At 45.9% G+C, this 23,994-nt stretch overlaps 1 protein-coding gene across 1 annotated transcript; it reads right to left on the bottom strand.

Moving 5' to 3' along the window:
* On the bottom strand, positions 1-22,514 carry mcf2b (MCF.2 cell line derived transforming sequence b). Its single transcript, XM_029257945.1, has 26 exons — positions 22,284-22,514; positions 20,540-20,659; positions 19,914-20,030; positions 19,229-19,378; positions 18,958-19,082; positions 17,804-17,918; positions 16,571-16,690; positions 16,290-16,481; positions 15,338-15,529; positions 13,711-13,876; positions 13,146-13,234; positions 12,346-12,431; positions 11,626-11,692; positions 11,245-11,360; positions 10,722-10,791; positions 10,531-10,623; positions 9,847-9,939; positions 9,226-9,351; positions 7,139-7,360; positions 6,161-6,253; positions 5,964-6,042; positions 5,782-5,845; positions 3,604-3,797; positions 2,624-2,739; positions 2,200-2,312; positions 1-2,106 (listed from the first exon to the last, which is right to left on the bottom strand). Exons 1-26 carry the CDS (start codon positions 22,332-22,334, stop codon positions 1,881-1,883), a joined length of 3,195 nt encoding a protein of 1,064 aa, XP_029113778.1. The 5' UTR covers positions 22,335-22,514; the 3' UTR covers positions 1-1,880.
* Between the last annotated feature and the right edge of the window lie 1,480 nt (positions 22,515-23,994).

Raw genomic sequence — 23,994 nt, 5'->3', positions numbered from 1 at the left:
GAATTCAGAATGGAGAAATGAACTGGAAAAAACATGCACAGTTTGGAGGGGTAAATAATCTATTGACTGGACACGTAAAGCTATGCTGCAACAGGTGTTTAATGACATCTTAACAAGGTTTCATCCGGAATAACAGATTGACACAAATTCTAATTAATATTCATCACTGTAGGTGTATTTCACATGTGCCAAATAATCTTTATGAATTAAATAAACGGAACGTATATGAATCTGGGGGCATCTGGTTTTACAATGTCGAGTTGAAAGAACACACTGCTCTACCCTCTGGCATTAGACAAATATAAAATACGGCATTTCAGTCACACGTGGAAAATTCTGAAGTGTTATGTACAGCAAGTATGTGCAGGTAAACCATAATCACTGATTTAGGCAATTGTGCCCCACTTTAAAAACACAGTTAAAATGCATTTCTATTACCGTACAACCACAATGGGTCAGAATGTGCTTAATATGCTATAGTCGTCATCACTTTTATTTCGTTTGTTTTTCAGTTTTAATGACCAGTTATCATTAGCATAAAACAGTATACTGAACACATACACAGCGTAGCAGCATCTCTGTACATACCTGTGGCCAGGTTGGTCAACTGCAGTTTCCCACTAAACGGCACAGGACCCCCCCCTCCCGCCCGACCAGGTAACACTGCCATCACTCATGCATACTGCTGTCATTACAAAGCTGAAAAATATAATTCATGTCCCCCTGCCCTGTGAGTGTGTTTTACTTTTATATACGTTATCACAAGAGCACCTGTAAAACATATAAATTATGAAATCGAGAGCGAAGAATGAACCTCACGGGTGTACGGCTGACGTCGGGAGATCCGGTTAAGAAAAACACGACAAATTTGTCACCAAGAAAAGGCAGAGAAAACATATTTTTGGCACAGCATGTTTTGGCATGTACACTGTATTGTAAATGTTAGTCCCTCCGTTTTTAAGCGATGGCAGACAAAAAGTGAGACAATACAGAGCTATTCCTACTGCAGAGGAATACACAGTAAAGTGCATGTACTGTTTTTTTTTTTTTTTTTTTTTTTTAGAAAATAAACTTTTTAAAGTAAAAATCCTCGTTCGGGACTTACTAAGATGTTCCCTTATGTAAAAAAAAAAAAAAATGAAGCCTTTCAGCCTGTTTTCCGAGGTGCTTCCGAGGGTCGACCATTCGGCTGCTGGACCGTATAGCTACAAGTTGACCGCAGGAAGGCATGCTGCAGAAAACACTGTGCCCTCAGTCTGATGTGCTAAATGGAGAGTAACCAGATGTTCTGAACTTTAAAAAGCCATCCTGCCACATCATGACCAGGATGGTGCTGATTCTGTGCTTAAATCCAACTCGGTCCATAGAGAACCCTTGAGAACATTTAACCCATATTGAACGCAGATTTGGTGGAATGTGAGATGAGTGTCATACATTCATCCTCCAGTTCCTCTAGTTCCAATCATAGCTAACAAAATTGTAAATTAATGTTCTCTTATTGTATTAACCACCTCTTCAGCAGCTAAAAAACATGACGACTGACGAAGGACGTCTGACATCCGAGGTTTTCTTCTTGGCTGTTTCCGAGAACTTTGTATACTGAGATACTGCACTGATAGAAATGTATTAATGAAACTATGAGATGCTAAAATCCCAGTCAGTGAGAAAAGCACCTTCACCGGCATCAGCTTTGAAGCTGGATTCTTGATCTTAATAGTCACAACGCTATCCCCATCCCTGACAGCTGTCACAGTCTGAAGGCTTACCCAAGAGGTAAACGTGGGTTACAAAGAAAAAAATGGCAGCATGGACCTCCAACATATGTGAACTGGAGGAAGCAAACTCGTCATCTTTTCACGGAGAGCTCAGTTTTCTCGTTTTCAGATTGCCGGGATCTGACGGACAAACAAGAAAGAGATCTGTGATTGACAAGAACGGACGCAATGAGACGGATGGGAAAGGAGCAAAGGCACAAGGCCGGCTGGTCCGCGCGGATCCGTACCGCCCATCCTGCCCGAGTGTTCCTTGCTGTCCTCCCCCAGGATCACCTGCAGGTTGGACACCGGGATCCGGCCCTCCTGGCCGCGACTCAGGTTCTTCACCTCCCTGTAAGAGAGGATGACTGAGACTTAGCACCACCGCAGCTGGTAGAGCCTGTAATTGGGGGTGCCGGTGAACTGCCTCCAGCAGAATACCCACCACTGTCCCTCGCCATCCTCCTGCAACAGCTGGATGATGTCACCATTCTTGATGATGAGGCCATCATGCCCACACTGTTCACAGTCCTCCAAAGCCCTGTATTTGCCTGCAGCCTTGAGGAGGAGCGAGACGGGTTCAAAGATGTCGCTAGTGCAGATCGCTTGCGCTCGTACTCTAATAGCAGGACTTCAACATCAGGCAGAAGACCATGGAGTAATGTATAAACGAACCATTATCTTTTCCCTATAACATAGTTCTCACGCTCAGATCGTGTTCTTCGTGTCCCAGCGGATTTGATTATTCATTTTAAAAATTCTCACTAATATCAAAATCAGTCTGAATGTGCTGCATATTCAGTCCTAGACGTGGCAGTTCTCCTTGTGGTCTCTCGTGGGGATACTAGCGAAATGAGGACCCCGCTCACCAGCTGAAAAGGCTCCATTTCCTCTTCCGAGTCGGACAGGTTGGAGAGGTCCGTCGTGCCACTCCAGTCCTCTAGGCCGTCACAGACGTCTACGGACTGGGAGGCACCGGGCCAGCCTGGACAATGAAGGGACACCACCGCGACTCAAGCTGACTGATTGGTCTGTAAAGCCTTCCTGGGGACACGTCATGTACTGCATGAAGGTCCTCTTTCCAGCCATAAACAAGGCTTGATGGGGCTGTTAGCACATACTGACCTTAACATCACATATATAAACTTCACTGTTAACGTCCTTTAATAAAAGCATTGCGTGTGTTTGTGCTGACAGAATGAAAGCAGTAATTTTATTCATTCCGAGAAATCAGTCCGTTATTAAACTGTTGAATAACCAGGAAAAACGATGCAGTCGATGATTTAAAATGGCTTAATCACAGCCGATCGACAAACACAATTGGAATGTTGGAGAAACAGTAATGTTGTTTTACCAAGAAAAAGATTTTGTATAGAAATGAAAGAAGGAGGATGAAACTGAATGAACAGCTCAGTCCAGGCTAATTATTTAGGATTTCAGCTGGGGGAAACTTCAGCGAAGGAAGCGCTTAAGGAGCAGCCCAGTAAAGCAGGGATGTCCAACCGTGGCATTCAAGGGCTGTTAATGGCTCGCTTTCATACTTTGTTCATAACTGCTAGACTTTTTGTGATTGCTATGAAGAAACAGTCATGTGAATGGGTGTTTCACTTGTGTTTACTATAATTAAGATATATTGCCTCCAACCCCTAAGGTTCTATGCCCTTGAGGACCAGGACGGAAACTCTCCAACGTGACACTTTTCAAACAAAACCACCTGAACGACTGTTTGCTTTCTGCAGTTTTACTAAATTGGTTTCTGTTTGATGACTGTTTCTAGAGGTTCCACAAGAGCTTCGAAAGTGCGAGAGCACAGAGCCTCGGTCTGCGTGCGTGAGCCCGACGGACTCACTGCGCCGGTTGTGCTGAGGTTGCGGGGAGGAAATGACCGGGTCCGTCAGGACCGGGCTGGTGCGGCCGGATTCAGGCTCCTCGGAGCTGAAGGAGGACCTCTGCAGCTTGCTGTGAGGAGGGACATCAAAACAAGCTGAGCAGCCAGCGAGCGGGGCGGGAGTCCAGGCCGTGCACATCAAGACACCAGCCACGCTGTCCAGCAGAGCGGCGCAGCAGAACAGAACAGAAATGAACACCGTCACGTCACGGGCAAATTTTTTCAAGTGTCACCTTTGTCTTTTGGGTGCTACTGTAAATGAAGCATGTTGGTGAAAATGAGGTTTTCGTTCATTGAGCGACATGCATTTAAATATGCAATGCAGTGAAAGCCGACACATTTAGCTTTGACTTTCTTGACAGTGTTAGCGTGGTCTCAAAAATAATTCCCACCCTAAAAAGCTATGTAATCTATTGTGCACGTGCCTGTTCGTAACATTTACACTGGCTCCTATTCTTACGAAAATAATTGGGACCACAAGTCATTTTGTTCACAACTTCAAAGTCACTTTTAGCCCCAAAGTCACAATAAACAAACTTAATGCAGGAATCACTTGATTAATTTGTTATGAACAGTAAAAATCCTGTATGTATTTAAAATAAAGAAAAAAGTTTGTAAGACCTTTTTTTTTAAAACTTTTGAGTTCCTTTAAAATGGGTCCTAATCTAAAATTACCGGAAGTAAAATTTGAGTTTCCACAAACACCTATTCACCGCCAGCTCTTCACCGATTCATCCCATCAACATGTGCGGTGTTCCTCATCTGGTTATTAAGCACCAACACTCTTGATCACCAAACATAATCTGTAAACACTGTGGAAGCCAGTTGAATTATCTCCACACTCCTAGGTGACTCTTACATTGATTCATTTATTTAGCAGATGCTTTTCCCCAAAGCGACTTCCAATGAACTCTATGTAGTGTTAGCAGCCCCCACACCTTATTCAGCAAAGTAACTTACACTGCTAGACACACTACTTACACTGGGTCTCTCACCCATACATCAGTGGAACACACTCTCTCTGTCACTCACACACTCTGGGGAACCCGAATAGCATGTCTTTGGATTGTGAGAGGAAACCAGAGCACCTGAAGGAAACCCACGTAGACACAGGGAGAACACGCAAACTCCACGCAGACTGAGCAGGGATTGAACCAACATCCTCTCGCACCACCGACACGATGTGAGACAGCAGCGCTGCTCACTGTACCACCATGCCGCCCATTACCTATTGGCTGGTTATATATAAACTCAGCTCAAGTTAATTTAATTGCAATTAAACAAAACAAATAATTGAACTGTTATATCTTTGAAAACTCATAACCTGACGCACTGTAACACAAAAGGAAGGTATACTCTCTTCCTCAGTCAACATACCTCCAAATTATGTGTTTATAAAAAATTGAAATTACTTCCAAACGTGTCACTAAGCTTAACAGAGAAACATAATATGTGCAAATAAAAAACAGAGGCTGAAACATAGCTCCCTGTTATGCACAACCTGTCATGAACTGTGTAACAGGAGCATTATAAATTCATTAGACAAAATATCAATATTTTGTGAGTTATGAACACAACCATCGCAGTCCCGGAACCTGAAATATATTAGCCGTTTTACTAGGGCTGATTTCCTTGCGTTACGAGGAGTGATAAAATCGGGAGAGTGCCCCAGTGTTGTAAAGCTTGGTTGGGAACTGCTGCTTTTTAGGACAAAAAAATGCACAACACTGGACGCTGCCTTGGACACGCCACAGGAAAAAACTGCAGGAAAGCCGTTTTATATGGAAAACAAATACACGATATTTGAAAATGGCCCAGAAATGTCACACAGACATTATTTCAAGAGCGAGACATTTTGTTCCGTATCGAGCATATCTGTACTTGCTTTTAGGGCATTTTCAAATATTTGCACATTTTCCAATGGAAAACGTATAGCAATGCATCTTTCTCTTCCATACGAGCAACGAGACTGCAAACGCACCATTCACATGCCTGACCATGTTATCACACCGCATGCTGTGCCCGAAACCGCGCGTAATTCTGCGTGCACAAATCATGCATGGACCAGGCCGTGGATCACAGCAATGGGGCTTTCACGGTACAATAAAGTTGTACGAGGGCACGTACACGAGGACTCACCTCTCAGATAAGGGCGGGGACAGCTGGACATGCTCTGGGGTCGCACAGGGTGGGACAGATCCATCTGAGTGAGATCAAGCCCAGAGAGGAAAATTCACATTCAGAACTCGGGCGGTTTAAACACAAAATTCTGCAGAATACAATAAATAAATCAAGAAATGCAGTGCAAAAGAAGAGCAAACCTTGGAGGACTTTTTGCTGATTTGTGAGGATTTTGCGGATCTCGCAGAGCCAGGCCAGCTTAACTTCCACAGTTGGAGCCTTGGAACAAATAAAGAAATAAACAGAAACAATAATTCATAGTTTAATGCTGAGCAGAGGACCGCTGCTAGCTGCATGTGCCTACAGCAAATTTACAACGTAGGCTGATGATGCATACTTGCACCACGTAGACCTCCTCCCTACCACTGTACCAGATCTCAAACTTCTTGATGTCTCCCTTCACATTCTCTGTGATTCCCACTGCACTCATCTGCAGAGAAAAAAAAGACCAATATATTGTCTTGTCTACTATGATGGTAAGATACCGAGCACAGTGCCGAAACAGGTAAAGGCTGCTGGTAGTGCAGTGGTTAGAACTGCTGCCCTTGCACCCAAAGGTGAGAGGTTTGAATCCTAACTCCAGCTGTAGCACCCTTGAACAATGTACTTACCATTAACTGCTGCATTAAAACTACCCTGGTGTATATGTGAGTAAACAGTCGGTAGCTTAACATTGTAAATTGCTTGGGAGAAAAGTGTTGGGTAAATGGAATACTGCTGGTGGTCTTACAGCAGAGTCCTCAAGTTCAAAACCCCTGGGGTTGCAGTAATTACAAAATATGATCAGAAATGTAATTCGTTTGATCAAGTAAGCCTAATGTGGGGTGGCACAGCAAGTAGTGCTGCTGTCTCACAGTGCTGGGGTGGTGTGAGAGGATGTGGGTTTGATCCCCACTCAGTCTGTGTGGAGTCTGCATTGGTCTCCTTTGGGTGCTCTGGTTTCCTCCCACACTCCACAGACATGCTGTTCAGGTTTGCCCATAGTGTCTTCCACTGATGTATGGATGAGTGACCCAGTGTAAGTAGTGTATCTAGCAGTGTAAGTCACCGCGGTGAATAAGGTGTGTGGTCTGATAACTCCACATAGAGTTCATTGGAGCTGCTTTGGAGAAAAGCATCTATTAAATAAGTAAATGTAATGTGCCCCCAGGTATACTACTGCACATATCTTTGGCTCTCCAAGAGCTGAGAAGCTGTTATGCCACTAATAATCATAATTTTAAGAAAAGAAGGTGGAAAAATACACACATACTGCATAAGCGCACGTCTTTTCTCTGTCAGAGCATTAGCAGGCCGGCCCTGCTGGACTCCTCACCCTGAGACAGTGTTTGAAGCTGTAGGACACCGTCTTCTCACAGCCTTCTCCGTTGTCCTCTCTGCGCTTGCAGAAGAGCAGCGCCTGCTCATGCAAGAAGAGATGCCTCTGCATGGGCTTGAAGCGAGCCATCTCCTTCATGCGCGTGGGGCCACGCTTGTGGCTGATCCACACGCTGAAGGAGCCCTGCATCAGCACCCGGCCCAGGTCACTGAGGTCCCCCTGGTGGACAGAGCACACATGACGCCATGAGCTTCATCGCCCTGCGCCCCCTGCTCGCAAGTGGAAAACACTCTGAACACACTGGGTATTACATGTATTTTGGTATCAAGTTGGTATCGACACCTGCTTGCACACGTCGCTTTTTTATTCCATACAGAAATACAGAGTGGCCGTGGAGCTTGTTTATTGTTTGTTGTTTGTTGTCTCTTCTCTGGACACTCCAGCCCACCAAGGGATGCGGCTGTGATAGTGGCAGGATTAGATTTGCATGAGGGATCAGCTGCTGGTCATGAGCAATCCGCCTGTGTTTGCTCAGCAGAGGTTGGAAGGAGAGGTTCCAGGGATGCGAAGCAAGGGTAAAAGAGTGAGCATGGAGATATATAAATAATACTTTTCCTCTGTCATTATTGGAAATGAGATGGAAAATAAGATGGAAGAGCTAATGGTGTCGATGCTGGCGAGGAGGAAGAGGGAATACAGAGGATTCGGTATCATGCGCTTTTTGGAGATGTGGCTACACACACAAATCCCTGATTCCGCCTTGACTGAGAAAGGCTTTCACACTGCAATCACCAGGTAGGATGGAAGAGCTGATGATGAAAGTTGGTGGGCTTGCAGAGCCGGCAAATAAAAACTGGCGTAACTCTGGAAATCACAGTTAAAGAACAAACCCGCAGTCGAGATGTTCAGTTATGCACCTATATTGTATGCCTTGTGAGGTTTCTCACCGCATTTCACTTTGTATTTACACAGTGCATTCTGCGAACATGGAAGCAGCCTGAGACATCATCTGCACTACAATCACAAGACTTCAGACACAGCAGCCCAAGCATCATACAGACAATCCCTGGGTTATGAACATCCGACTTACGAACAATCTGTAGTTACGAACCACCCCGTAAAGCCTATTATATTAAAAAGTCGAGTTACACACAATGATTCGTAATAACAAGCGGGCGCTACTTGGCGACGCATCAAAACATTGCGTGTCTACAGCGGTTCGTCAGCTCGTGAGCCCAAGGTAGGACAAAGACTTTGCTCTTTTCGGTCGAACCACGTTGCTGTTAACGGCGTCTCGCGTCTTACTGTATCGGCTTTAATTTCTTTTGTTTTCACCTTCGTAACCATGGCACCAAAGCCTAAATGTGATGCAAGTGATGGTGATGCATCAAAGAAAAGGGAAATGATCACGACTGAAACTGAAGTGGAAATAATAAAGCGATTGGAAAAAGTTGAAACGCCATTGAACATTGGAAAAGCGTTAGGCTATAGTCAGTCAACGATCAAGACAATTTTAAAGGAAAAATAATGGAGCATGTAAAAGGCTCTATCTCGATGTCTCTCTCGCTCTCTGTTATAAATACTGTAGTTACATTTCTTATTATTATGTTCAAGATGTTTTAGTGTATTTCTTTAATGTTTTTTATGCATACAAAGGTACACGATATACTATATACTAAGACAAACATTTGACTCATTGACTTTAGATGCGAACCGTGCCTAACTGTTCCGACTTACGTACAAATTCGAATTAAAGCCTGACTTAGGAACGAAACTCATTCATAATCCAGGGACTGCCTGCAATCTGCGGCGACTTCAACCACGTCAACCTCTCTGCAGCTTTTGCCAGCGTTGGAGATGTTCTACCCATCAGTTGGCGCGAATGCTGTCTTTGATACGTGCATTTCAACATGTGGCACCAGCTGAAACAATAAACTGAACTAAGCAGAGGGAACTCGCTGAATGGCCTCTGGCTATTTAGTTTACAGATGAAAAAATACATCGAATATTTTATCTATGTCTTTAGTCAAACATTCAAAATATCCACGAGACAAACCAAGGCATCTTTTCTTCCCGTGTCTCACCTCGTAGCCAGTGATAGCGATCTGGTGCATTGAGTCATTGACAGATTTGAGGAGCTCCAGCATGGCATTTAGCGCCTCCTGTAGTTCAGATGTGCCTTTGTCACCCGTGCTGTACTTGAGCAATTCCTGCAGAAGCATGAGAGCAAAACCTGTTTGTAACATAGACGTGGCCCCTTCGGACTCGGTTTTTCCAAAAAAACACAGCTACGCTAAATAAACGGGTCAATTTACATATTTCTGCATAAATCATTAACTAAACAACACAATGACCCAACAACAATAATATTGATAATATTAACGACAATAAATAGTAGATACTTCTTGTTTTGGATTATAGCACCGTCTACCAGTTTTGGTACCAATTTTGATCCGTGTTTTCTTTAGCACCTAGTTATTCCCATACATGATTTGCAGTGTCAAGTTTCATTTGTCAAAGTCTGCATCATCTCTTGTTCGAAATGAGAACCTGAGTTGGCACGTGGCAAAAAATAGTGTCCTGCCTTAAAGCCCAAAAATAAGAGAGCAAACACAATTAGTTAGTGCTGTCACAGCGATGCCATCGCCGCCATTGATTGGTTATTCCTTTCGAACCCAGTTTATCTTAAGGGGCTGGACACACACCTTCAGCAGCAGCTGGTATTTCGTCAAGCGCTGCACCGGTTTCAGTAAGTACGAATCCAAGCCCAGTTTGTGATCCAGTTTTCTCTGACATTCCTACGTAAAGAAGGACAGAAAATCAGACTTTGTGTTTTCTTCTTATAAGGGATGAAGCCACTATGAAAAACTTTTAAACTGGATTACTGTGGTTAGAAGCAACCGGTCGTAGGAAGCGTGTGCGAGTGAGTAGACGAAATAAGGACAAAATCACTATTCTCGGGCTGTCGGAGCAATTTATATGGAACAGATTTAAAAATAGTTAACAAAAGAAGCAACAATACGAAAAGTGTGATAATAATTACTATTAGTATTATTATTACCCCTACTCAAGACCTTCAGCTATGCCTTATCTCAAGACTACTCTTTCACAGGTGTAGTTGTAACACCATCCTAAAATCCATTACATTTATTTGGGTCCAAAGGCAGCAGCATTAATCACAATGCTATTGTTGCTACTAAATAATAGTAACAGTATTATAATAGTAATACAGTAATAGTAATAGTACTGTATTTTTGCTGACATGTACGTCGCTTTGGACAAAAGCATCTGCTAAATGAATAAATGTAAATAACAATAAATAATAATATTATAATAATGAATAATAGTAAATTCTTATTATCATTATTATTATTATTATGGATGTATACCTGGAAGAAGGGACAATCACAGCACTGTCTCCACAACGCTTCTGAGCGTGGCTTGTTCTGACAGTACCGTTTGTAAACCTGGAAGTTTTCTTTCTGAAAACACACAAGGGCTATCATGTCACACACGTATACCTCTGCACCCACACACAGCAAAACCTGTGAAAGCTCTGTGTGAGCGTGGTGTGTAGTACCCTGTCCAAGAAGCAGGAGCCCACTGCCTCCGGGTTGTTCAAGCATCCCTCCAGGTCCTGCAGGAAGATCCTGTGGGGCGGAACGAGGAAGGGCGGAGGATCGTGGCGCTACAAAATTCACGAAGGCTTGCTCCGTCTCCCACTCTTTAACTGGACACGCTACTCATGCAGAGCTTATTCAACACAGATGAGAAGGTACGACATTTGCTTTGATTTCCTTTGCTAAAAACATATGTCCCTGTATATTAATACTGCAGTATTAATGTTTCAACAGCTTTAAGTCACCGAATGTTTTAAGTAGTAGTGATAATAGATGTCGCTAGCAAGATCAACATCAAGTTCAAGTACAAGAGCAAGTTAAGCATCCCACTGTGATTGGGAAAAAGTACATCCGTCATCGAATGACAGCACAATTTCAGAGATGGTGCAGAGCTATCTGTCAAGATGCACATGAGGACAGAAGGTCAGGGTTTCCCCTGTAGTTATGGATGGGGAAAGAGGTCTGTACGCGCCGGTGATTTGCCTGCTGTGGAACTTGTAAATCTCCGGCATGTTCCCGAACAGGACCTCCTTCTTGGTGCGCAGGATGGGGGGAAGAAGGCGGGAGAGGGCTGGATTGTCCATCTCAGCTCTGTATCCCTGCAGCATCACCAGGATGGGACAGAGTTACAGACATGCACACGCCGAGCATCCGTTTTTATACACGCTACGTTTCTTTATAAAGGAACATGCTAGTTTTGAAACTGATGTTTTTTTTTTTTATTTATTTAATTTAATTAAATACACATGAAGGTCTACCCACGTTCTGACTCCAGGTAAGATTTACTGAGAGGCTCTGAAACCTGTGTGAATAAGCATACCACAGAGAGGTTCACAAGGCACATATCTGAGAGGATGCGCTCACCAACAACACGGCGAGCAGTTCTTCTACGTAAATGCGCTCCGTCTCGATCAGCTCTTTCATGACGTGACTGAAGCGTGACAGAGAAACAGGAAGGGGCCCGAGATGATATCAGTATACAATGGGACGTACATGGAACTTTTGAGAAGCATGCAATGTAGAAGAGTACACAACTGGAGCACCAAAAAAGAGGACAGGTGTATAAAGGGTGGAGTGCACACCTGGAAAAGGGTAAAATGGGAGGAAAGCAGAAATAGAAGAATGCATATCGGGATAAGGATCGTGGTGGTCCAGAGACTCTCTCAGAAGTACAGGGCACTAAGATAAGGTAGGGTACACCCCAGACAGGACAGGAGTCCATCACAGGGTAACCACTCATACAGTCACTCACACATACAAACACTAAGAGCAATTTGGTCATCGGTTCAACTGAAACTCATGTCTTCAGACTGTGGGAGGAAACCCACGTGAATGCAGGAGTGAGCACGCAAACTCCACACGGACAGAGTGGTAACTGCACCTACATCCGATCACACAAGTCAGGCACCGTGGGGCAACGTGCCACAAGTGTACAATGATTCAGATGCGTCACAGAATGAGTGCATAATGGGGGAATGTAGAGCCAGGAGAACTGTATAACTGGAGGAATTCATAATAGGAGAACTGTATGAAGGAAGAAGTGATGAGGACAAATATGCCCCTAGCAGAACAGTCGCTGCTCACCGCTTTAGGATATCAGGACTCTCCTCTCCATTGAAACGGTAGGACAGAGAGCTGCGATTCTCCCCATACTCGTGCATCACTTCAATCTGCGACAACAGACGAAAGAGTGGCACATGTGTGATAATTCACTTTTCTGCACAATATCACTTCATATGTGACACCGGAACCCTGTGCACTCGTAGTCCGAAGAGAGGGGAACAGGTAAAGGAACACCCGCATTCCTCATCTTTCTACAGAATTTACTGTACTTCCAGCTCCTGTCAGGCATTCCTAATTTTGGTGTTCAATAACAGGATGAGAAGTGTTGCACATAAATCAACAATCGTGGAGAGCCTGTACTTTTATTTTCAGTCATTTTTAAATGTCATTCAGTTAATAAAAATGTTAACATGAAAAATCTCAGTATTTTTATTTTCTATAGCTATGTAAGATATTTACAGAATGTTATCTGAAAATAAACAAAGGCACATGTTTTAGCAATGTTACACTGCAATACAGTGGAGTAACATTTACGGCTGTATCCAGTCTGGCAGTTTAGCTTACCTACTTTTGAGTTACAAACAATTCAAATTACAAACAGACTTCCAGTCCCAACTGTGGCCGTAAGTTGAGGAGCCACTGTACTTTTCTGTATTATAAACTGCAACAAGTATTCTGCGTTTGCTGCGTACAGTGAAAGAGGTAACATACATCAGTGTTTACTGCTTTACAGTCATTACTGGTTCACCATTTGGTGGATTTTAATGTGCGCAATAGTAAATTCTGTGTGAAGTCTGACAGCATGCGGTCGAGCGTCTCACCTTCCGAGAGCCGGGGCCCTTCCGAGACACCCTCTTGCCCGGGAGAGAGAGGTCGAAGGAAAACCTTAAGCTAGAATTGAAGTCGACACCTCATGAAACAAAACAAAGGAGCTTGTTATTGGAGTTTTGGTGTATGCCGGTTAGCAGGAAGTGGAACACCATATCAGTTCACTTTGAAAACTAAATATCCAATAACAGCAAGGTCATCTCCGAAAGCTTAGAATGAGGTTTTTCGTTAATCCAAAAAGTAATAAACTGTATATCCAGTAGTCGGCATGTGGGACTTGTGATCCAAAATCTTGGGAGGGAGTCTGCTGTACCTTTAAACAAAATCTTTACCTATATATGCATGTATTAGACAATAACCCTGCATGAAAGTGTTTGTGTTTGTTTTTCAAGCCCATGTGCACCAGTGCACAGACTTCAAGGAACTTCATATATTGTCAAGTGAAAATCAAGTGACATGAGTCTCCTGCTAAATTCATCAAGACACATTTTTCCCGTTACTTCGTCGGTGTCGATCGGCCTTCCGTGTGACCGTGCAGGGCCGCGGGGTAGCTCTTACCGTGCTTGGGGGAGAACAGGGGGGATTTGGACTGGGCCTCAGGCCGGGGGGCCACTGGCTGGACGGGCCGCTCCTGTTTATCGGCAAGCTTCCGGAGACTGGCTTGCCGGTTCTCGATCATCCCCTTCACAGAAGAGAGCTTGTCATGGGCCGCCCCGATCTGGGCCTGGGGGACAGTGGAGGCACTGAGCGATCAGGGGTCCGTGACAGGAACCCCAGTTTGCCATAATTCTCATAATTATAGTTCAGCCTCGCAGGTTCTGCAGGGACAACACTGACAAGCGGGAGTCGGGATAGGAGGGATGTTCTGTTGCACAAACCCATCGGCTGCTCACCACTGAAACATTAAGCAATGGAAAGGAAGACGCCAGAGACACACAGAAACAGAAACAGTGAAAGAAAAAGGAGTTTAACTTTGAAGCAACTAAATCACAATTACAAAAGCAGCTGCAAAGATGATTCATATTAGACGGATTTTCAGTTGGGAGTATGTCATCTATATAAGAGGTCTGATGACTGATTAGCACTTTAATATTTGGGTTTTCGAAGCAACGTGAGGGAAATGACAGAATCTCCAAGTGGCCAGTGTCTTTGCAGGTGCATGGGTCCAAAAAAATTAAAAATCAATGTGTAAAGGGGTACCGTCTCAAAAATAATGAAAGCATACACCAAACATGGACGAACAACAGTGACAGCAAGTCATAGCTCACCAACAAGGATATGTCAGGGATGTGACACTTCACAGTTGCTAAATGCCCCAAAAGTGCAGCCTCAAAAATGACCACAGAACTGAATCAGCACCTCTGTAACTCACACTCAGCAAAAACTAAACTGGGAGCTTTACAAAGCCAGAATTTATGGCAGGGCTGCCATTCAGAAACCACTTGTATCCAAGACCAACGCATGAAGACGCGTAAGCTGGTGTAAGGAGCGCAATACCTGAACCCTTGACCAATAGGGAAAAGGACTTCATGGTCCCATTTCCTTCATCCGGACGAGTTCATGTTTCTCGAATGCCAAAGGATGCCTTGAACCCACAATCTCTGTTGTCAGTTGTTAAACATAGCGGGGGATCCATTTTCGTTTGGAAATCATCTCACGGGAGCCATTAGGTCCGACGATTGGTCTTCACAGTGATACGAAAGTGAAGGAATGTGAGGCCATTCTACAGGATCAGGTGCATCTTGTGACGCAAACACTGTTCCTTCATGGTGTTTGAATATTCCAGGAAGATTAAGACCAGGACAAAGTTATGACCTCCGCCAAATCAACCAAATCAACACCGAGCATCACTGAACCATGAAGAATTGAAGCTGTTCTGAAGGCAAAGGATAGCTCTACGCCTTTAACCATAAGGTTCCTGATATATTTCTTTTTTGTACACCCCCTGTAATTCTTCTATATACATATATATTCAATGCAGCTGAAACTGCAAAAGCATCACTTCACTACTGAGTGTATGTGGGTGTGTGATATGTGTGTAATTCAGTGTCACTTCGTGGCTTTGCTGCATGTGCTATAGAAGGGGAGATGAACTTTGTTTTCCTGCTGATCAGGCGAAGGCATGAAGATGACATGATTCCGGGGCTGACTTGATCAGGCTAGACCAGCAGCAGGGGCACTTTACCTGGAGCTGAGGGGTGAGTATAGACTCGTACTCCTGACTGAGAACCTGGGGGCCTGCGCTCAGGGGAGGGGGCGTGCCTTCCTGGAACTTCTCAATGTCTCTCAGCGCTGCCTGAGCACCATCCTTGGACTGGCATTTATCCATGAGCTGATTGGCCAAGAGGTAGGCTCCCTCATCACACCAGCGCAGCGCCTGGGGCGGACACAGACACACATACCCACACGAATCACGGCAACCGGCACACTGACGCATGGACCGCGGTGATGCGTGACGGGTGCGAACACGAACAGCTTGGACGTTCAGATGTGGATGCAAAGCATGGGAAGGTGGCAAAGCAAAGCATCTTGGCCTTTGGACATGCGGTGCATGCGGTCACAACATCTGCAACAGCGCAATCATGCCCCCAGCTTATATTTAATCATTTTTCACAATGATAGCCATGCAAAGGATGATGCCTATGTATTGAACTGTTTTCAAATATTCAAAGAAGTAAAGGCCTAATACAGGTTGATTTTCTGACCAGCCTTTCTTCAGTTTGCTTAATAACTGAATGAAAACACGATTGAAAATATGACACAAAGTCCTATATGTTAACAATATCATATGAAAGCCGTAAAGAGGGAATGGGGAAGCCGCAGAATCCATGAGGTCGGAAAAAGCTTACATGACTTTTAAGGGTCCCAAGTCCTTCACTGTTGTACCTGCTGTGAGGCTGAAGCTGCACCGAGGGTAAGTGAGCACTGGGTGACAGTGCGGACAACCTCCAGGCTCAGCAGCAAGGCAAACAGCATGTGGCTGCATGTCTGCCATCTATTACATGCTTTCAAGAAGGGTATGATGGTGATGTGTGCATATGGATATGTGGGTTTGCTAGAGTGTTTGAAAGATGCACTTCTGTGGCATCGCGTGTGTGTTTGCTCGTGGCTGATAATGTGTTTCCGTGTGTTTGTACCTCCTCCAGGCGAAGCAGCAGGTCCCGGGTGCGCGCGAGCGCGGCTCGTTTGGCGCGCAGGGCGGCGGTCAGCACATCGCAGTGGTGCCGCAGCTCATTGCAGCGTTGCACGATGAGTGCCATGGCGTAGTGGTGGTTGGCTGCCAGCTGGTGCCCGTGCAGAATGATGATCTGGGCGCGGCTCATCTCGTCCTGCACGGGACGCCAGAGTCATGGTGGGCCACAGAGTGACGAACGGCCCCTCCTCGTGGGCGCTGCACAACTGCACGACTGCGCCTCACCTGTGCTCTTTTGTCCAAAGCGTCCAAGTCTTTGATCAGCTGGTCTGTCTGGGCCACAGTAGCCCCTACTGAAGGTATCTCCCTCTCCTGGGCTGTCAGCTGCTCCAGAGAGGCCTCCATCTGATACACAACGTCATAGGAGTAACATCTCACACGGGAGCAGCACTGAGTCATGCTGCAAAGCACGGATCGGTCTTCATCATGAGCTACAGTGACGTACCCTGCATTCTTACCACGCGTGTCTGTATATACTGTATATCTATAAATACTTAACCATATATATATATATATGGTTATATATATTCTATATATATATATTATATATGATGGGGGTGCGGTGGCGCAGTGGGTTGGACCGCAGTCCTGCTGTCCGGTGGGTCTGGGGTTCGAGTCCCGCTTGGGGTGCCTTGCGGCGGACTGGCGTCCCGTCCTGGGTGTGTCCCCTCCCCCTCCGGCCTTACGCCCTGTGTTGCCGGGTAGGCTCCGGTTCCCCGTGACCCCGTAAGGGACAAGCGGTTCTGAAGATGTGTGTGTGTGTGTATATATTATATAGAGGGGGACGCAGTGGCGCAGCAGGTTTGGCTGAGTCCTGCTCTCCAGTGGGTTTGGGGTTCGAGTCCCACTTAGGGTGCCTTGTGATGGACTGGCGTCCTGTCCTGGGTGTGTCCCCTTCCCCTCTGGCCTTACGCCCTGTGTTGCCGGGTTAGGCTCCAGTTGTCATGACCCCGCTTGGGACAAGTGGTATCAGACAACGTGTGTGTACATATACACATATATATTATATATATAAAATCATTAACAGATAAGATTATTATGATTATTCTATGGTTACCTAGGATATACAGAAATACATAGGACCTGTTCTATGCCTATGAGTAGTGTAGTTGTTAGAGCTACCACCCTCTTCTCTAAGGACCCAGGTTTGAATACCACCTGCTGCTATAGTACCCTTAAGCAAGCTACTTATACCAGATTGCTCCAGGTAAAAAAAAAATTACTCAGATGTACAAACTGGTAAGATGCTTTGGAGAAAAGCATTAGCAAAAAAATAAATATAAATGTTTACTAACTGAAGTAATCTGGTTTCACTTCTTCATCACAAGTCCAGCTGTGTAGTCGCTATCTTCAATGCCACCTTTTCTATGGTCGCCAGTGTTTGCACTGCAGCAGAGGGTACAAATTCCTACCATAATTCCTACCAATCACCATACGGCGCAGGAGATTGGAGCTCACCTCATGGAAGTTCTGCTCGTATCTCAGCAGCTGCAGGTACTGCTTCAGCTTCAGGTGGTGCTTCTCAAAGAAGCCGTCAAAGGCCATCTCCATGTCCCGGAGCTGGGCCAAGAGCCTGGGGGGAGCAGGGACATGACTTCTAGGACTGCCAAGAAGCAGCGAAAGGCCTGAGGCTACAAAAATTTCCTCAAGGAGACATGACAACTGTAATAAAGTCTTTGAAGAAAATCAACAATATTGCATTCAATGACATATTCTCCAGGTAACAACTACGATGGCTACTTGTATAACGAATGATCAAGTTACAAGTGTTTGACGTTACATTCTCCAGGGTATCCATTTTTAATTGCATTTTCTTCACTTTCCTATCTTCTAAAATTTCTCTTGGCAGAAAAGTAAAAGCCTGTATTTACCCAGCAAGCCAAAAGACAGTCAGTAAGAGTCAGTAAAACGCACTTGGGCAGAACTGTGAGATCACCATAATAAAACTCAGCTCCAAACTGTTAACAGCTTGTGTCTGATGATCAGTTACAGGACAAGGACTGTTGCCTGTGTTTGTGGAATGAATGAGTGAGTGAGTAACTGGTATTTAAAAGCCATTCATGGAGATTTTTTTTCTAGTTTTTGATTGAAAATTCAGCACTCTCACATGGTCAAAGTAATTTCAGAAGCATTGACATTTATTTAGCAGACACTTTTGTCCAAAGCAACTTACAATGGATACTATGTATTCTTATCAGCCCACACACCTTACTCACCAAGGTGACTTACACTGCTAGATACACTACTTACACTGGGTCACTCATCCATAAATCAGTGGAACACACTCCCTCTGTCACTCACACACTGTGGGTGAACCTGAACAGCATGTCTTTGGACTGTGGGAGGAAACCAGAGCACCCAGAGAACACGCAAACTTCACACGGACTGAGCCGGAATCAAACCCAGATCCTCCCGCACCACCCAAACACCGGGAGAGAGCAGAGCTACTTGCTGTGCTACCGTGTCAGCGGATGCTGAACATGCGGTCAGAGTTATGAGACAGGAAATACAAGGAACACGTTAAAGGATTCTGGATGTTCACAGTGCTGATGTGTGACACTTATCTCCGCTGTGTGCTTTTACTGCTGTGGAACTGTGTCCCCTCTCTATACCTCTGCACAGTGTTCCAGTCTTGACTGACATCTTTCTCCTCCCCAGAGTCCTCCTCTGCTGCTCTTGATGCCTCCAACCGAGTCAGCAGCTGACGTCCCTGCCTCATCACAGACCTGATGTCATCCTGGAGTGACGTCACAAACATTCAAATTAAAAAGTCATCTAAGAATAAGAAAAAGAACACAGATGCACTCAGAAGGGACACACAGGCATGCAAGCTTAGGCAAGCTGCCCTAACACAGGTGTTCCAGCCCAGGAGGCAGACCGCACCTTCAGCTGCCTGTATTTGTCAGTGTGCGACCGGAGTAGGTAGTCGATGGCATTTGCCTCATCCGTTAGCTCGGTCTCAGCCAGCTCCGTGCCGAAAGCCTGCAGCATCTGAGCGATTTCCTTCACCGTAACAGCAAAGCTCTCAATGGCCTACAGGAGGAGACAGAGTGAAGCCTGGAGAATCTGGCAGAACTGACAGCACCATCTCCTCCAGCTCTGTTTGAGCTGCTTCCAGCACTTTCTCCACTGTCTTTCTTTCTCCATCTATAAAGGTGTAAGGAGCATACTACGTACATAGCGTTTTCTACCACCGGTTAAGAGCAAAGACATTAATTATAATTTATGAAAACTTTCGTTTAAAAAAAGAACGATGAGCGCCACGGTTTTGCACAGGAACCTAAATTGAAGCGCGTCAGTTTGGAGCATCTCTGACCCACCACAGGAACTACACCTGAAAACCCTGGGGTGTCAAAACAAGAAAGTAGGTTATTTTTAGCAGACAGTTTGAAATGTTCTCGTTGGCACCAAGTGTGAGTTGCGGTTATAGTTTTTGTGCCCTCGGGTGAAAATCCGTGGTTCTGTTCCGGTCATGATTATTGTCAGAATCTCTCGATGCTGCAAGGCTGTGGTCTGGTCTTTGACACACTTGGCATGCCTTTCACCTCCCCGGGGGGTGGTGTTTTACCGTGCGCAGGACGATCCAGTCGCTGTGGCAGAATTCCAGCGTGCCACCAAACTCTGAGGTCAGCTGGTTGTCATCGATGAAGCGGAGCAGATCCGTGACAGAACTGAGCATCACCACCTGACGTTGACGTCATACAAGAAAGACAGAAACACAAGAACTTCCACAGATAGCCAGGCTTGAACATAGCGCATATCATCACTACCACAATTTTTACAGCGTTCTGGTTTGAGTTACATCTTTTCGCAGCATTTTAAATGACCAGGAACCTTCAACACCATATTTCTATATTCATAACAGAAATAGTTCTAATAGCTCTAATTAATGCGCAGATTTCTGAAGAGAAATCATAGGTCTTGTCTTTTGTGAAGGACAATGCTGTGAGTTTTTCAACTTTGTGCACAAATTACACCGTCCATGCAGGTTTACTTGAGAGGTCTTATAAGGAAACCTTTCCTCCAAATGATGATGAGAGTACATGAGGAAGAAGGTATTTTTAACTCTTGTCACAGCCTACCCATACGAGAGCACCGTGTTCTGCAGCTTGTGAATAACTGGACTATTTGATGTGCTAATCCTGCTCGCATCTGCATCTCATTTCCCTGTCATTTCCCAGAGGTGTCTCTTACAGGCATCTTGATCATGAAGTCTTCCTGGCTGAAGCGGAAGCCGATGTCTGTGGGGGTCCGCTGGAGAAAGCTGCTGGGCTTCAGGACCAGAACCAGGTGGAGGTTCCCTGGGAAGGAGGCCTAGAGAGCCAGGATACCCCCCTCTTCGTTAATTCACACCGTTCCCTGCTCCGCACAGGGGTCACGCAGGTCAAGCTGACGCCTCAAAGCTACATTTACAGCAGAATAACAGTGTGGCAGTAGTGCAGTGGCAACATAACAGTAAATAACAGCGTGACTGGATGTCTGGTTGCGCCTGGAGATGATGAGAGCAATTTGCAGTGCTGAATTGGAAGCGAGTGCCAAGAACACAATTTTTTCATCGCTTCGGCCTTCCCACATTGACCAGTGACATCTGTTACGTTACGTTCGGTGCGGGTGATTTCCTTCTGCAGCCCGCCAGAGGCGAGCGTGTAACGCGCTGTTTGTGGAGCCTCAGCACACACGCCAATCTGGGTCAGCCTTATTCGCCGAACCCCCATCGCACACCACCCCGGGGGGACGACCACCTCCCGAAATCCGGCTGCTCGTCACCAAAACGCTCAGCTGACGTGACCTCCGTGTGCGCGCGCCTGCTTTGCGATACCACAAGCCCACTCTCGCACCATCCTGCGCTCTGAAAGGGAGCCTCCGAAGCGAGAAGCAGGAGCTGCCGCAGCGTCAGGCCGCGCCGCACCGGATCCACGCGTGTTTGTAAAGCCAGCTGGCGAGGCCTGCAGATGGGATGCTGCAGCGCAGAATGAGGGCGCGGCGCAGTGAGGGGTAGGGCAAGCGGCCATCCCTCCCTGGGGAGCGGATGCCAGCACCTCCCGGTGACAGGTGGGATCTGCTTCTGTCAGTCTGAAGGCAGAGAGGCGCGATCGCGCTGTCAGACTGCAGGGCTCCGCAGCCCCTGCAACAGTCAATCACACCGTGCTGCGGGGCATCGGCCGCATAAACACTGTAGCGGGGGTGTACGCCTACCGAGAGAGGGGTCCTAAAGGTACCTGGGCGTCCTCCATATAAACAGCACTGACATACTGTGTCTGGGACAGTGTTCTCCAGAATGCACCCCCTCCCCCCCAAAGCCATGGCTAAGCATTTATTTCAATCAGTGCTGCTGGATACATGAAGATCATCAAAGAGCAAATACAATATGTAGCTCGCAGTCAAAAGTGCTGAACTTAAGGTAAAGATGGATGTTTTAATTTGCCTTAAGTTAGTTATGACAGCGGCAGGGCGCGCGTGAAAAGGGATGATGATCCAAGTGTCGCTGGGTGTCTGCAGCCGCACAGACCCCCCCCCCCCCCCCCCGCGGCGAGACACGCGGGCCACTTTGTACATCATGGATGGAGGGGCAGCTGCGGAATTTCGGTCCCGCGAAGCCTCATCTTCTAGACGCGTGACATTGATCCGCCCCGCAGACACAATTCATCCTCTACTTGTCCCGCTCCGACACTGAGCCGCAAGGGCCACTGCTCCCAGGCTGTCGCCGCAGGGACCGCGCCACGACGCCGGATTCCCAACGCCTCGCCGCCGCCGCAGCGCGAGCCGCGCGCGTGACAGCGGCTTCCGCCGCGCTATGCAGCATTCCTCCTTCCCTCCCTCCCTCCCTCCGCCCCCCCCGTCTCCAGCCTCCCGCCCCCCGCCTCCTCGCGCCTGAACTTAGGTGAAGAACAAGTCCCGCGCGCACAGCACGAACGGCGCCGCGACACCTTACGCTTACCGCCGCCCGCCGCATCCTGGGTGTCCCTCTGAGCGGGTTCGCTTCGGCCATGGCTGCTGGATCCGGCCTTTGCAGGGACCGCGCCGCCTGTGCCGTGCGTGCCCTCCTCAGCCTCCTCCTCCTCCTCCTCGCGCCGCCCGCTTTGCCCGGACCGTCTGCGGGACTTAGTTGCGCAGCAGCGCGCAGCCGCAGCGCGCGTGATGCAGCGGCCACGAGGAGGGCGGCAGCACCGTCTCCCGGGCACCTCTGCTGCGCGCGGCTGCGAGTCGCCAGAATCGTCATCGCTCAGCTCGTCATCCCTGACATCATTAGAGGGACAGAGGGGGCAAAGCACGACTCGCAGTGCAGAGACTAGATGTGATACAGTACATCCCATAGAATAGCGTGTATAGATGTGGATGTGCTCTCATAAGGGTAAAGGGGTTTCATATAAAAGAGACCATCGAATCTGCCCTGTAAAGACTCTCGTTGTACAACGATTTAAGATGAATATAGATGATAATGTGCTTTTTGTGAAGGTAGCTCTGGAAGTAGTATCTGGCATTTCTTTTACATTTACATTTATCTACTTAACGGATGATTTTCTCCAAAGCGACTTCCAATGAACTCTATGTATTGTTATCAACCCACACACCTTATTCAGCAAGGTGACTTACACTGCTAGATACGCTACTTACACTGGGTCACTCATCCATAAATCAGTGGAACACACTCTCTCTGTGTCGCTCACACACTATGGGGGAACCTGAACAGTATGTCTCAACTGTGGGAGGAAACCAGAGCACCCAAAGACTTACACTGCTAGATACACTACTTACACTGGGTCACTCATCCATACATCGGTAAAACAAACACACACACACACACACACACACACACACACACACACACACACACACACACACACACACACACACAGTGGGTGAACCTGAACAGCAAGTCTTTGGACTTTGGCTGCTGGTGAAAACTCCTTGGATTGAACCACAATCTATATTAAAACGAGGCAAACACCGATATCCATTTTAAAGAAGAGGATGTCATGACAAACTTTTAATGCCATTGAAAATAATAAAAATATATTGTATTTTGGAATTGACTATCACATTGGTATGTTACTGCATAGACAAATTAAAATGGTCAGGGAAGAATCCTAACTTTGGACACTTTAAATTAGATGTAATTGCCTATTTGCAACTAATTTCAAACTATGAAAATACCTTATCTTTCTTTACTCATCTTTTTTTCATACATTTCATAATGTGTGTTGTAATATGTACCCGTAATGTTGTTCTTTTCACTTTTTGATATGGTTGTAGAATGGTGCATGTACTCTTGAGGTATATGTACTCTATGTACTGTTTTCTCTGTTGTTTTTTGTTGCTTAAAGTTAAAAAAAAAAAAAAAAAAACTTAAGGAATTGGAAAAAACATAACATGATGCTGTCACACATTTCAATACATACATTTCATAGTGCAATAGGAAATCATGAAGCCAAAGTTTAGGACAGGCAGTTTGTGAAAACAAAAAATTGATTTTTTTTTTTTAATCGTGTCTTTATGTTCATTTTCAGTCACTTGAATGACAACAGGTTGACACCAACCAGCACCATGGACAGCAACGCGAGGGAGTCCTGTATTACTGACAGCAACATTAATAAGAAGAATATGAAGAAGAGGTGCAGACTGCTTGTACCAACAATTATTTCCTTATT

This window comes from Scleropages formosus, chromosome 14 (genome assembly GCF_900964775.1).
Source record: "Scleropages formosus chromosome 14, fSclFor1.1, whole genome shotgun sequence".
Lineage (NCBI taxonomy): Eukaryota > Metazoa > Chordata > Actinopteri > Osteoglossiformes > Osteoglossidae > Scleropages > Scleropages formosus.
This window is presented reverse-complemented; position numbering and strand designations above follow the sequence as displayed.

Coding starts and splice junctions, on each gene's coding strand:
- mcf2b (XM_029257945.1), bottom strand. CDS start 22,334: ATGGCCGAAGCGAACCCGCTCAGAGGGACACCCAGGATGCGGCGGGCG. Junction 15,530..16,289: donor TGCTGCTTCGCCTGGAGGAG/GTACAAACACAC, acceptor TGTCCGCCCCAG/GCGCTGCGCTGGTGTGATGA. Junction 10,792..11,244: donor ATTTACAAGTTCCACAGCAG/GCAAATCACCGG, acceptor TCCGCCCCACAG/GATCTTCCTGCAGGACCTGG.